This window comes from Gobius niger (assembly GCF_951799975.1).
Source record: "Gobius niger genome assembly, chromosome: 4".
Lineage (NCBI taxonomy): Eukaryota > Metazoa > Chordata > Actinopteri > Gobiiformes > Gobiidae > Gobius > Gobius niger.
In genome coordinates this window covers 42,242,371-42,259,770 of record NC_136855.1, presented here as the reverse complement: position 1 = coordinate 42,259,770, position 17,400 = coordinate 42,242,371, and the positions used below count along the sequence as shown (strand labels likewise).

At 45.9% G+C, this 17,400-nt stretch overlaps 1 protein-coding gene across 1 annotated transcript in view; it reads left to right on the top strand.

Moving 5' to 3' along the window:
- The window catches only part of LOC306961810 (neuronal acetylcholine receptor subunit alpha-7-like), a 68,341-nt gene that overhangs the window by 18,912 nt on the left and 32,029 nt on the right, over positions 1–17,400 (top strand). Inside the window, exon 5 of the mRNA XM_079554721.1 lies at positions 7,449–7,528. Coding sequence (XP_079410847.1) covers positions 7,449–7,528 — 80 coding nt within the window. The remainder of the gene's footprint in view (positions 1–7,448; positions 7,529–17,400) is intronic.

Below are 17,400 nucleotides of genomic sequence, written 5' to 3'. Positions count from 1 at the left end.
CAAATAATCCTAATCCTTAAAGTTAACCCCTTAACTCCCACCTGAACCGAGCACATTTTCTCCAGTTTGGCTTTACCCCAATCCAAGAGCTTCTGGAAGAAAGCTGTGAAAATAGCAACAAAACAATGATGGAAATGTGATGAAAAAGTGACGAAAAATGTATGAAAAAGTGGCAAAAATGTCACAAGAAATTGACGAAAAAAGTGACAAAAATGTGACAAAAATGTGACAAAAATATGACGAAAAATTGACGAAAAAAGTGACAAAAATGTGACAAAAATGTGACAAAAAATTGACGAAAAATGTGATAAAAATGACAAAAAAATACAAAAATGTGACAAAAATGTGACAAAAAATTGACGAAAAATGTGACAAAAATGTGACATAAATGTGATAAAAATGACAAAAAAAATACAAAAAAGTGACAAAAATGTGACAAAAAATTGACGAAAAAAGTGACAAAAATGTGACAAAAAAGTGACAAAAATGTGACAAAAATGTGATAAAAATGACAAAAAAAAATACAAAAAAGTGACAAAAATGTGACAAAAATGTGACAAAAATGTGACAAAAATGTGATGAAAAATTGACGAAAAAAGTGACAAAAAAGTGACAAAAATGTGACAAAAAATTGACGAAAAATGTGATAAAAATGACAAAAAAAATACAAAAATGTGACAAAAATGTGACAAAAAATTGACGAAAAATGTGACAAAAATGTGACAAAAAAATGACAAAACATTTACAAAAATGAGTTGAACACCCAACAAAGGAAAAAGATCCTCTGGGTTCAGGCGGGAGTTAAGAGGTTAAACATTTCTCTGGCCCTGACCTTAATTTGTGTCATGATATCTCACGTTTTCACAGCAGACTGTCCCTCCGGAGCAGAACATCCAGCACTAACCCTCCCTGAACCACAAACATGTAGCCTTGGATACAACATGTGACAGAGGTCAGAGGTCAGAGCTGTTACTGTAGTGTTTCCTCAGTGTCACAGAGCCACACATGTGTTTATCATGTTGAAGCCATTGACAGTTGGATGACAGTTGCTAGCCGGTAGCATGCTAGCGTCTTGAGCGCAGCCCAGCGGACGTTTGGCCTCCTGTCAAACCTACAGCTGCACCTCCCTCTCGGCGCAGGAGGCGGTTACTTTCTGCTGCTGTTGTCCCCTACGTCCCTCAGCTCCTGATGCTGTTTCTGCTGAAAGAGCCGCCTCCAGGTCCCTCCACAGCAGAGAAACTGTCTCTGCTCATTTGTATAAGCGACTCTAGTAGCCACAGTTTCCTCTGGGGCAGACTGACAGAAGCGAGGCTGCTCACATCTGTGCCAACGGTCCCTCCGACCCCCACCAACCACTCACACACAGGCACTGGGTGAAGTGTTAGTTTCATCGACTGAAATATTTAGTCTTAATTTTAGTCAAAGTGATATTTTTGTGACTAAAATTGGACTAAAACTAAATTAAAAGTTCCTCATGAGACTAAAACTGTGACTAAAATGTCCAGATGTTTGAGTCGACTAAAATGAGACTAAATAAAACTGAAAAGGAGAGACTAAAATCATCCAAACTTGTATTGAGCGTCTGAAAGAGCCTCAGATCATGTTTAAAGGATCAGCTCTGAGCTTTGTTCATGTGGAGCAGAAACATGAAGCAGAGGAACAACATTAAACATGATTAGAATCAATATTATCAATGCAAAGTCCACTCAATTAGTCTTAATTTTACTAAATTTACTTGCAATTTTAGTCGACTTAAACTAGACTAAAATTTAAGATATTCTTTTGACTAAAATCGAATTACATTTTAGTCAAAAGAATAAAACTAAATTAAAATATGTCGTCAAAATTAACACTGATTGGGTGAAGTGTGTTGCCCAAGGACACAATGTCACAAGGCCAGGGATGATATCAAATTGAAGTTCAATAAATTGAGGCAGGAATTTATCACGATTAACAGTATTATATATATATTATGTTATAAATTAAGGGGAAATGCAAATAAATGTACAGAAGATAAATATTGAGCCAAAAATGTATTTATTATTTATCTGTTGTTTAAGTCTTTATGGTGACCGGCCTCAGAGTTACTGCTGTTTTACCAAAGCTTAATGTTAATGAGTGAAATTAACACTCGTCATCTGGTCTGATCTTCTCATTCAGTTCTATCAGAGCTGTTTGGACTCAGAGCCACAACCTTTCACCGTAACTTTGGGAAAATGTTCCGTGAAATCAGCCAAATGTGTGAACAGGAAGAGTGAGATTTCCATGTTCCAAAGACAGACCCGGGGCTCGTGGACCGTGAACAGTCGGGGGCTTGGACATGTCGTCGTCATTCGCTTGAATTATTTCATTCACGTGACTGGATTGTGTTCGCTTCAGCAGGAGCTCCAGCCTCTGCACAGTTCAGTGATGATTCTGCTTTTCCCCGAGCACGTCCATGGGTTTGTTCTCTTCAGGATGTCCCTTCATGAGAGCCTCACGCCGCTGTGCTGACACTTTCATGGGCCGACCGGGCAGACGAGCCGTGGCCCAAATGCAAGTGCGAAAGCCTGACCGAGCCATGACGTCAGACCAGTCGTGGTGGCAGAAGGTCAGAGCGGGCGAGGCTCAATGTGTCAGGGAAACAGTCACCACAAAATCCAACCCAATCCGATTATCTCTTAACCCCCACACATTTAGTCCCGTTCGGCTTTATTCAAATCTAAAAGCGCCTTGAAAGAAAGAGTCAATAATAAAAGCCACAAAAAAGCGACGTGACAAAAACCTGATGAAAACCTGAAGAAAACCTGAAGAAAACCTGAAGATAACCTGAAGAAAACCTGAAGAAAACCTCATGAAAACCTCATGAAAACCTCATGAAAACCTCATGAAAACCTCATGAAAACCTCATGAAAACCTCATGAAAACCTCATGAAAACCTCATGAAAACCTCATGAAAACCTCATGAAAACCTCATGAAAACCTGAAGAAAACCTGAAGAAAACCTGATGAAAACCTGAAGAAAACCTGAAGAAAACCTGAAGAAAACCTGAAGAAAACCTGAAGAAAACCTGAAGAAAACCTCATGAAAACCTCATGAAAACCTCATGAAAACCTCATGAAAACCTGAGGAAAACCTCATGAAAACCTGAAGAAAACCTCATGAAAACCTGAGGAAAACCTCATGAAAACCTCATGAAAACCTGAGGAAAACCTCATGAAAACCTGAAGAAAACCTCATGAAAACCTCATGAAAACCTGACGAAAACCTGAAGAAAACCTGAAGAAAACCTCATGAAAACCTCATGAAAACCTCATGAAAACCTGAAGAAAACCTCATGAAAACCTCATGAAAACCTCATGAAAACCTCATGAAAACCTCATGAAAACCTGAGGAAAACCTCATGAAAACCTGAAGAAAACCTCATGAAAACCTGAGGAAAACCTCATGAAAACCTCATGAAAACCTGAGGAAAACCTCATGAAAACCTGAAGAAAACCTCATGAAAACCTGAGGAAAACCTCATGAAAACCTCATGAAAACCTGAGGAAAACCTCATGAAAACCTGAGGAAAACCTCATGAAAACCTCATGAAAACCTGAGGAAAACCTCATGAAAACCTGAAGAAAACCTCATGAAAACCTCATGAAAACCTGACGAAAACCTGAAGAAAACCTCATGAAAACCTCATGAAAACCTGAAGAAAACCTCATGAAAACCTCATGAAAACCTCATGAAAACCTCATGAAAACCTCATGAAAACCTCATGAAAACCTCATGAAAACCTGACGAAAATGCAACAAAAAATCCACCAAAAAGTGACAGAAAAGCACACACCTTTATGGGTCGAGGCCGCCCTGGTTTCAACTGTGTTTATTTCAAAGTTAGTTGAGTCGTGTTCGCAGGCGCTCGCTCCAAACATCACACCATCAGCCTCGTGACGACCATCAGCTGTTCAGCCAATCATTCCCATGACAACGGGCATCGGGACGGTCACTCTTCTGTGTCGCCGTTTAACACAGTGTGAGGAGGAATGCACTTTACTGCAGCCGCTCGTTACCTACTGTGAAGCTTTCATCACAAACATGAAGATGTAAAGTGGATCCATTTGCCTCATCAGAGCTTTAATCCAAACGTCCTCATGCAGCGCGGATTAAAGGGACGTTTCAGGATGTTTGACACAGGGCCTCATTTCCTATAGTTATCCAGAGTGTTGCTGATTTATGGAGATATTTTTGATTTAGCTATTTGTGATCTGCTAGAAAATAGTCCCTCAGAATGTGATCATTCATGTGATGCAGGTCAGTTATATTCCAAACATGACTCTATGGACACAGACATGTATATGGTTAGTCTGGTGTTATCAGTGATTTGCCTCAGGTGCTCTGTGGAGCGGGTCACACTGTTTTTAATGCAGGCTAGCTGATACCATAGACATGCACTAGCCATGCACTAGCCTAGCGCCACGAAACTCTTCAAACACAAGAACTGCATGAATTGTTTTGGGCGGAGAGAGAATCAGAGGCTGTCGGTGCTTTTTACTATAGTCTCCCAGTTACAGCTCACACACACCGGGGGCAGCAGTGAGCTATCCTGCCCGGCCTTCGAGGCTCCGAGCCGGGCGGGAGACCGTACAGCGGGGCAGTGCGGGGCTAAAAGTGTCCGCTGAAGGCAGGGGGGGAGGCGGGAGGTACGAGCCCCAAAAGTAGGGAGTCGAAACGTCGAAGTCTGCATCATAAAACATCAGCTACTGAATTGTTTTCGCTCCCTCGCCCATCGGAGGAAACTTTGGGAGAGCAGAACGCCCGAGTTCCATCTGCATCCCTCACCTCGGACCCGCCCCTAATCCAACCAGCCCCAGGGCAGAAACCTTTTACCTGGCGATGGCGTCTGTCGTCCGTCTGGGAGAGTTGAAGAATTTAATCACAGTATTAAATGAGAGGTCAGGAACTGGGGAAGGACGTCAGTAATGCACCACGACTTTTGGACTTCTGTGGCTTTGAGAAACAGCCCGTGTTGTTTTTTCGTCTGTAATGAAATGTTATGGCAGAGGAGCTTCACAAACCCTCACGGACTCGCTCGGGGACTTTATGAACCATGAAGAATGAAAACACCAGAGCAGAAAGTAGCTTCCAGAACACACAAACATCTGTGCATCACCTCAACATTATCCTGTGTTTCAAGAGCACATTTATCAAGACGTTTGGAGGCTAATATGTTTCGAAGAACCTCCAGGAGTGTGAGGACATGACCCAGAGAGCGTGTGCAGGAATCTAAACACTCTTATCCATATGTTTGTGTGTGAACTCCTGAGAAAAGAAAAGTCCCCGCGATGAATCCACTGCAGCTGCCACACTGGAATGTTGACACTAGAGAAGCTGAAGTCGATGTGAAATCCCAGCTCTGTGTCCAAGCACCTGCAAAGAGACTTAATGTGAAGCCTTTTGCAAACCGCTGGGCCACATCTGGACCAAAGGCAGCTCTCCCAAAGGCATCATCTCTCCATTCCGTGGTCCCATCAACACTTTAAAGGGGGGTATTCTGCAAAATGGACTTTTTCCAGCTTTCCCTCATGTTATTCTGTCCCTCCCTCATCAAAAACATGGCTGAAGTGTTGCCTTGGCACATTCACGTATTTCTGAGTAATCTGTAAAAACACTGATGGCGGCCATTTTAGGGATAGGTTTGCCTGAGTCCTCCTAGGAACGCCCCCACCTCCTGGAGACGCCTCCGAGCCGAGTAACCAACCACTGCTCCTCAGCAGAACCCCCTCCCCACTGATCTATCTGTGATTAACATACATTTGTTTTGGATATGTATTTTTCACTCTCCACATAATTTGTAGTATTTTAAATTTGACCAATTCATTAAATATCACGGTCTGCAGTTTTATAAACAGTTTGTGTCTCGTGGACCTTTGAGAGTCACAGTTCTTCAGCCTGTCTGTGTAACTGGAGCCTGCATCACCCCACACTTCAGTACTGTCTGTTATATAAGGAACTATTAGTATAAAAGCTGTAGTGAAGCCTCATCCAATGTGTTTCAATTCACTTTACACTAACAGCAACGAGCTTTTTAAGAAAGTCACTTGGTATCGGACACTCAAAGCCCCAGTATCGGGATCGGACACACAACAGTTGGATTGATTCATCGATAATTACAGCCCTATTGTGACACCGAAGCGACTGCAGTGATTCCAAATGAATGTCCGAGATTATTTCATTTGTTTAAAAGACGGCACAACCTCCACTTTGCTTTGTAGAGATCACTATAGTGATCTAGTGATCTCTATAGAGATCACTATAGTGATCTCTATAGAGATCACGATAACTCAGAGTGTTCAGAATCCGTGTAGCCGACATTAGCCCCGGCTCGGGACAGCGGATGATGAGCGCTGCTCCTCATCACTGCAGCGGCTCATTGTTCTGAACAAAGCGAGGTCTGTTCCGGAGCCAGGAGGTCCTGTGGGAGACGTTCAGGACCACGAGCGGAAACAGCTTCTCCAGGGGGTTCTCCGGGGGGTTCTCCGGGGGGTTCTCCAGAGGGTTCTCCAGGGGGTTCTCCAGGGGTTCTCCAGGGGGTTCTCCACGGGGTTCTCCAGGGGGCGGGGCAACAGAGACACTTTATGAGCAGCGACGAGTTAATTTTCATTCACTCCCGTCTCAAATGTGATGAACAGAGAGATCCGCCATCTTTAGGTGTTTTGGGTGTCGTGGATACAATAACATATATATATATATGCCCAGTCTACAGGAAACTGAACTACCCGGTACAGATGATGGATTTGATGGAGCCTTTTGCTACTATGTTTAACTCCTGTATGACTGAGAGCTGAAGCAAAGAGCAATGATTTCAGTTTGATATTTGTTTACGTTAGAGACAGAAGCCAATAATGCGGATATTTAGTTTAGCGTTAGCGGCTAACACAGACTAACACAGGCTGTATCCGAATGTCCACACTATTCCCTGTATAGTGACTGTATAGTGACTGTATAGTGACTGTATAGGGAATAGTGTGGACATTCACTATATACATTCACTAACTAGTCACTATACAGTCACTATATAGTGTGGACGTCTGTAGAGAATGAGGGGTTAGGGAATAGTGTGGACATTCGGATACAGCCACAGTTTAGCATTAGCAGCTAACACAGCCACAGTTTAGCATCAGCGGCTAACACAGTCAATTGTTCAGTGTTTGTCACTTTTTCTTAAATTTTTCATCAATTTTTTGTCACTTTTTGTCACTTTTTACAAGAAGCTTTTAGATTTGGTTAAAGCCGAGCTGGAGAAGATGTTCTCGGTTCAGGCGTGTGTAAAAACAAACTGTGATGTTTAAATGATGATATAGTTGATGCGTGTCATAAATCCGGGTCCACAGCTGTTCATTTTAACGCCGCCGCGAGCGTTCGTCTCTGTGATGTGACTCTGTGGCTTCGTGACTAACAAATGGCGTCTTTGTTCACAGTGCGGACGAGCGCTTCGACGCCACGTTTCACACCAACATCGTGGTCCAGCACAACGGGGAGTGCACCTACATACCCCCAGGTAATCACCACATACATGAGAGCACCTACATACCCCCAGGTAATCACCACAGACATGAGAGCACCTACATACCCCCAGGTAATCACCACAGACATGAGAGCACCTACATACCCCCAGGTAATCACCACAGACATGAGTGCACCTACATACCCCCAGGTAATCACCACAGACATGAGAGCACCTACATACCCCCAGGTAATCACCACAGACATGAGAGCACCTACATACCCCCAGGTAATCACCACAGACATGAGAGCACCTACATACCCCCAGGTAATCACCACATACATGAGTGCACCTACATACCCCCAGGTAATCACCACATACATGAGAGCACCTACATACCCCCAGGTAATCACCACATACATGAGTGCACCTACATACCCCCAGGTAATCACCACACACATGAGAGCACCTACATACCCCCAGGTAATCACCACAGACATGAGTGCACCTACATACCCCCAGGTAATCATCCACATACATGAGTGCACCTACATACCCCCAGGTAATCACCACATACATGAGTGCACCTACATACCCCCAGGTAATCACCACAGACATGAGAGCACCTACATACCCCCAGGTAATCACCACATACATGAGTGCACCTACATACCCCCAGGTAATCACCACATACATGAGAGCACCTACATACCCCCAGGTAATCACCACAGACATGAGAGCACCTACATACCCCCAGGTAATCACCACATACATGAGTGCACCTACATACCCCCAGGTAATCACCACAGACATGAGAGCACCTACATACCCCCAGGTAATCACCACACACATGAGAGCACCTACATACCCCCAGGTAATCATCACATACATGAGAGCACCTACATACCCCCAGGTAATCACCACATACATGAGAGCACCTACATACCCCCAGGTAATCACCACATACATGAGAGCACCTACATACCCCCAGGTAATCACCACATACATGAGTGCACCTACATACCCCCAGGTAATCATCACATACATGAGTGCACCTACATACCCCCAGGTAATCACCACATACATGAGTGCACCTACATACCCCCAGGTAATCACCACATACATGAGTGCACCTACATACCCCCAGGTAATCACCACATACATGAGTGCACCTACATACCCCCAGGTAATCACCACATACATGAGAGCACCTACATACCCCCAGGTAATCACCACATACATGAGTGCACCTACATACCCCCAGGTAATCACCACAGACATGAGAGCACCTACATACCCCCAGGTAATCACCACACACATGAGAGCACCTACATACCCCCAGGTAATCACCACAGACATGAGAGCACCTACATACCCCCAGGTAATCATCACATACATGAGTGCACCTACATACCCCCAGGTAATCATCACATACATGAGTGCACCTACATACCCCCAGGTAATCATCACATACATGAGAGCACCTACATACCCCCAGGTAATCACCACAGACATGAGAGCACCTACATACCCCCAGGTAATCACCACACACATGAGAGCACCTACATACCCCCAGGTAATCACCACATACATGAGAGCACCTACATACCCCCAGGTAATCACCACATACATGAGAGCACCTACATACCCCCAGGTAATCACCACACACATGAGAGCACCTACATACCCCCAGGTAATCACCACATACATGAGAGCACCTACATACCCCCAGGTAATCACCACATACATGAGTGCACCTACATACCCCCAGGTAATCATCACATACATGAGTGCACCTACATACCCCCAGGTAATCACCACAGACATGAGTGCACCTACATACCCCCAGGTAATCACCACAGACATGAGAGCACCTACATACCCCCAGGTAATCACCACATACATGAGAGCACCTACATACCCCCAGGTAATCACCACAGACATGAGTGCACCTACATACCCCCAGGTAATCACCACATACATGAGTGCACCTACATACCCCCAGGTAATCACCACAGACATGAGTGCACCTACATACCCCCAGGTAATCACCACATACATGAGAGCACCTACATACCCCCAGGTAATCATCACAGACATGAGTGCACCTACATACCCCCAGGTAATCATCACAGACATGAGAGCACCTACATACCCCCAGGTAATCACCACAGACATGAGAGCACCTACATACCCCCAGGTAATCATCACAGACATGAGTGCACCTACATACCCCCAGGTAATCACCACATACATGAGTGCACCTACATACCCCCAGGTAATCACCACAGACATGAGAGCACCTACATACCCCCAGGTAATCACCACAGACATGAGTGCACCTACATACCCCCAGGTAATCACCACATACATGAGTGCACCTACATACCCCCAGGTAATCATCACATACATGAGTGCACCTACATACCCCCAGGTAATCACCACAGACATGAGAGCACCTACATACCCCCAGGTAATCACCACATACATGAGAACACCTACATACCCCCAGGTAATCATCACATACATGAGTGCATCTACATACCCCCAGGTAATCATCACATACATGAGAGCACCTACATACCCCCAGGTAATCACCACAGACATGAGAGCACCTACATACCCCCAGGTAATCACCACAGACATGAGAGCACCTACATACCCCCAGGTAATCACCACAGACATGAGTGCACCTACATACCCCCAGGTAATCACCACATACATGAGTGCACCTACATACCCCCAGGTAATCACCACATACATGAGTGCACCTACATACCCCCAGGTAATCACCACAGACATGAGTGCACCTACATACCCCCAGGTAATCACCACAGACATGAGAGCACCTACATACCCCCAGGTAATCACCACAGACATGAGAGCACCTACATACCCCCAGGTAATCACCACAGACATGAGAGCACCTACATACCCCCAGGTAATCATCACAGACATGAGAGCACCTACATACCCCCAGGTAATCACCACACACATGAGAGCACCTACATACCCCCAGGTAATCACCACATACATGAGTGCACCTACATACCCCCAGGTAATCACCACATACATGAGAGCACCTACATACCCCCAGGTAATCATCACAGACATGAGTGCACCTACATACCCCCAGGTAATCACCACAGACATGAGTGCACCTACATACCCCCAGGTAATCACCACAGACATGAGAGCACCTACATACCCCCAGGTAATCACCACATACATGAGAGCACCTACATACCCCCAGGTAATCACCACATACATGAGTGCACCTACATACCCCCAGGTAATCACCACATACATGAGAGCACCTACATACCCCCAGGTAATCACCACATACATGAGTGCACCTACATACCCCCAGGTAATCACCACATACATGAGAGCACCTACATACCCCCAGGTAATCATCACAGACATGAGAGCACCTACATACCCCCAGGTAATCACCACATACATGAGTGCACCTACATACCCCCAGGTAATCACCACATACATGAGAGCACCTACATACCCCCAGGTAATCACCACAGACATGAGTGCACCTACATACCCCCAGGTAATCATCACATACATGAGTGCACCTACATACCCCCAGGTAATCATCACATACATGAGTGCACCTACATACCCCCAGGTAATCACCACATACATGAGAGCACCTACATACCCCCAGGTAATCACCACATACATGAGTGCACCTACATACCCCCAGGTAATCACCACAGACATGAGTGCACCTACATACCCCCAGGTAATCATCACAGACATGAGAGCACCTACATACCCCCAGGTAATCACCACATACATGAGAGCACCTACATACCCCCAGGTAATCACCACAGACATGAGTGCACCTACATACCCCCAGGTAATCACCACATACATGAGTGCACCTACATACCCCCAGGTAATCACCACATACATGAGAGCACCTACATACCCCCAGGTAATCATCACACACATGAGTGCACCTACATACCCCCAGGTAATCACCACAGACATGAGTGCACCTACATACCCCCAGGTAATCACCACATACATGAGAGCACCTACATACCCCCAGGTAATCACCACATACATGAGAGCACCTACATACCCCCAGGTAATCACCACATACATGAGTGCACCTACATACCCCCAGGTAATCACCACAGACATGAGAGCACCTACATACCCCCAGGTAATCACCACATACATGAGTGCACCTACATACCCCCAGGTAATCATCACATACATGAGTGCACCTACATACCCCCAGGTAATCATCACATACATGAGAGCACCTACATACCCCCAGGTAATCACCACAGACATGAGTGCACCTACATACCCCCAGGTAATCATCACATACATGAGAGCACCTACATACCCCCAGGTAATCACCACATACATGAGTGCACCTACATACCCCCAGGTAATCATCACATACATGAGAGCACCTACATACCCCCAGGTAATCATCACATACATGAGTGCACCTACATACCCCCAGGTAATCACCACATACATGAGAGCACCTACATACCCCCAGGTAATCATCACATACATGAGAGCACCTACATACCCCCAGGTAATCACCACAGACATGAGAGCACCTACATACCCCCAGGTAATCACCACATACATGAGAGCACCTACATACCCCCAGGTAATCACCACATACATGAGAGCACCTACATACCCCCAGGTAATCACCACATACATGAGAGCACCTACATACCCCCAGGTAATCATCACATACATGAGTGCACCTACATACCCCCAGGTAATCATCACATACATGAGAGCACCTACATACCCCCAGGTAATCATCACATACATGAGAGCACCTACATACCCCCAGGTAATCACCACAGACATGAGAGCACCTACATACCCCCAGGTAATCACCACATACATGAGAGCACCTACATACCCCCAGGTAATCACCACAGACATGAGTGCACCTACATACCCCCAGGTAATCACCACATACATGAGAGCACCTACATACCCCCAGGTAATCACCACAGACATGAGAGCACCTACATACCCCCAGGTAATCACCACAGACATGAGAGCACCTACATACCCCCAGGTAATCACCACAGACATGAGAGCACCTACATACCCCCAGGTAATCACCACAGACATGAGAGCACCTACATACCCCCAGGTAATCACCACATACATGAGAGCACCTACATACCCCCAGGTAATCACCACATACATGAGAGCACCTACATACCCCCAGGTAATCACCACAGACATGAGAGCACCTACATACCCCCAGGTAATCACCACAGACATGAGAGCACCTACATACCCCCAGGTAATCACCACAGACATGAGAGCACCTACATACCCCCAGGTAATCACCACAGACATGAGAGCACCTACATACCCCCAGGTAATCACCACAGACATGAGAGCACCTACATACCCCCAGGTAATCACCACATACATGAGAGCACCTACATACCCCCAGGTAATCACCACATACATGAGTGCACCTACATACCCCCAGGTAATCACCACAGACATGAGAGCACCTACATACCCCCAGGTAATCACCACAGACATGAGAGCACCTACATACCCCCAGGTAATCACCACATACATGAGAGCACCTACATACCCCCAGGTAATCACCACATACATGAGAGCACCTACATACCCCCAGGTAATCACCACATACATGAGTGCACCTACATACCCCCAGGTAATCACCACATACATGAGAGCACCTACATACCCCCAGGTAATCACCACATACATGAGTGCACCTACATACCCCCAGGTAATCACCACACACATGAGTGCACCTACATACCCCCAGGTAATCATCACATACATGAGAGCACCTACATACCCCCAGGTAATCACCACAGACATGAGAGCACCTACATACCCCCAGGTAATCATCACATACATGAGTGCACCTACATACCCCCAGGTAATCACCACATACATGAGAGCACCTACATACCCCCAGGTAATCACCACAGACATGAGAGCACCTACATACCCCCAGGTAATCACCACATACATGAGTGCACCTACATACCCCCAGGTCATCATCACATACATGAGAGCACCTACATACCCCCAGGTAATCATCACATACATGAGAGCACCTACATACCCCCAGGTAATCATCACATACATGAGAGCACCTACATACCCCCAGGTAATCACCACATACATGAGAGCACCTACATACCCCCAGGTAATCACCACATACATGAGTGCACCTACATACCCCCAGGTAATCACCACAGACATGAGAGCACCTACATACCCCCAGGTAATCACCACATACATGAGAACACCTACATACCCCCAGGTAATCACCACATACATGAGAGCACCTACATACCCCCAGGTAATCACCACATACATGAGAGCACCTACATACCCCCAGGTAATCACCCACACACATGAGTGCACCTACATACCCCCAGGTAATCACCACATACATGAGAGCACCTACATACCCCCAGGTAATCACCACACACATGAGAGCACCTACATACCCCCAGGTAATCACCACATACATGAGAGCACCTACATACCCCCAGGTAATCATCACATACATGAGAGCACCTACATACCCCCAGGTAATCACCACATACATGAGAGCACCTACATACCCCCAGGTAATCACCACATACATGAGTGCACCTACATACCCCCAGGTAATCACCACAGACATGAGAGCACCTACACACCCCCAGGTAATCACCACAGACATGAGTGCACCTACATACCCCCAGGTAATCACCACATACATGAGAGCACCTACATACCCCCAGGTAATCACCACATACATGAGAGCACCTACATACCCCCAGGTAATCACCACAGACATGAGAGCACCTACATACCCCCAGGTAATCACCACATACATGAGAGCACCTACATACCCCCAGGTAATCACCACAGACATGAGAGCACCTACACACCCCCAGGTAATCACCACAGACATGAGAGCACCTACACACCCCCAGGTAATCACCACAGACATGAGAGCACCTACATACCCCCAGGTAATCACCACAGACATGAGAGCACCTACATACCCCCAGGTAATCACCACAGACATGAGAGCACCTACACACCCCCAGGTAATCACCACAGACATGAGTGCACCTACATACCCCCAGGTAATCACCACATACATGAGAGCACCTACACACCCCCAGGTAATCACCACAGACATGAGTGCACCTACATACCCCCAGGTAATCACCACATACATGAGAGCACCTACACACCCCCAGGTAATCACCACATACATGAGTGCACCTACATACCCCCAGGTAATCACCACATACATGAGAGCACCTACATACCCCCAGGTAATCATCACATACATGAGAGCACCTACATACCCCCAGGTAATCACCACATACATGAGTGCACCTACATACCCCCAGGTAATCACCACATACATGAGAGCACCTACATACCCCCAGGTAATCACCACACACATGAGAGCACCTACATACCCCCAGGTAATCACCACAGACATGAGTGCACCTACATACCCCCAGGTAATCATCACATACATGAGAGCACCTACACACCCCCAGGTAATCACCACAGACATGAGAGCACCTACATACCCCCAGGTAATCACCACAGACATGAGAGCACCTACATACCCCCAGGTAATCATCACATACATGAGAGCACCTACATACCCCCAGGTAATCACCACATACATGAGAGCACCTACATACCCCCAGGTAATCACCCACATACATGAGAGCACCTACATACCCCCAGGTAATCATCACATACATGAGTGCACCTACATACCCCCAGGTAATCACCACATACATGAGAGCACCTACATACCCCCAGGTAATCATCACATACATGAGTGCACCTACATACCCCCAGGTAATCACCACATACATGAGAGCACCTACATACCCCCAGGTAATCACCACATACATGAGAGCACCTACATACCCCCAGGTAATCATCACATACATGAGAGCACCTACATACCCCCAGGTAATCATCACATACATGAGAGCACCTACATACCCCCAGGTAATCATCACAGACATGAGAGCACCTACATACCCCCAGGTAATCACCACATACATGAGAGCACCTACATACCCCCAGGTAATCACCACACACATGAGAGCACCTACATACCCCCAGGTAATCACCACATACATGAGAGCACCTACATACCCCCAGGTAATCACCACATACATGAGAGCACCTACATACCCCCAGGTAATCACCACACACATGAGAGCACCTACATACCCCCAGGTAATCACCACATACATGAGTGCACCTACATACCCCCAGGTAATCATCACACACATGAGAGCACCTACATACCCCCAGGTAATCACCACACACATGAGTGCACCTACATACCCCCAGGTAATCACCACAGACATGAGAGCACCTACATACCCCCAGGTAATCACCACAGACATGAGTGCACCTACATACCCCCAGGTAATCAACACATACATGAGAGCACCTACATACCCCCAGGTAATCACCACAGACATGAGAGCACCTACATACCCCCAGGTGAGGCCCCACAATCATCCACAGACATCAGTTTAAACGTCTGGACCTGAAAGGAGAGCGATGACGTTAGCAGTGTGTATGAAGGCGGGGCTTAAGAGGTTCAAATGTGGCGAGTGAAGCTTCTTTCCTTCTGACCTCTTCTGGTCAAACGTTAAAGGGATGTTTCAGGATGTTTGACACAGGGCCTCATGTCCTCGTTATCCAGAGTGTTGCTGATTTCTGGAGATATTTGTTTTTGTAATTCATGCAGTTCTTTTGTTTGAAGAGTTTCGTGGCGCTAGGCTAATGCAAGGCTAGTGCATGTCTATGGTATCAGCTAGCCTGCATTAAAAACAGTGTGACCCGCTCCACAGAGCACCTGAGGCACTGATAACACCAGACTAACCATATACATGTCTGTGTCCATAGAATCATTTAAAAGAACTTATCTTTGAGCAGCATCAGCTTCGTGGTTGTATAAGCTACGCGGCGGCGGAGTGATCTGCTAGAAAATAGTCCCTCAGAATGCAGGTCAGTTATATTCCAAACATGACTCTATCACTATTCTATAACTAGGAAATAAGGCCCGATGTCAAAAATCCTGAAATATCCCTTTAAGCCGAAGGCCGGGTCTCAGCTAGTAGATATATATATATATATATATATATATATATATATATATATATATATATATATATATTATATATTAGGATTAAATAGACAGATGTCAGTTAAAGCAGCACTAAGTAACGTGTTTACCTTAATAAACCCTCCCCGTCGTCCCTGTGGGGGTGATACAAGTGTTTATGGGATGATTGGAGGGTCTTTCATCGCCCCCTGGTGTCTCTGGCCAGAAAACCATGTTTGTAACTTCACTGCCACCGGTGCGGAGAAAGCAATACACACTAATGGAATCACGAAGAAGAAGCTAACATGCTAACGGGCAAAGCTAACTGCAGGCTAACGTCACTTTAAACAGTATTTACAGCAAAGTTTGAGTGAAAACAAATATTTCCATTGTATAATTGGATGCACAGTAACACTCTCTCCCCTCGCCTTTCCTGTCAGCGTAGGATTTACTCTCCAAGACAATTAATAAATTACAAAATCGTAACTTGCTACGACACCTGCAGTTGTGCTTATGGCCTCTTGGGGGAAGAGTTACTTAGTACTGCTTTAAAAGCTAAGCTAAAACATGGTGGTTCTCTGCAGCCCTGAGCTCCTCCTCTAATTTTACAGTGTAAATTATTTTGAAATAAGTTTTGTGATTCCACTTTTGACAATATTTGGAGGACCTCTTTGGACCAGGGGTGTCTGTGATCTCCCACACATGGTTCCCGACCCGTGTCACCCTCTATCGCCGCTCTGGAGGTGAACCTATGAACTCC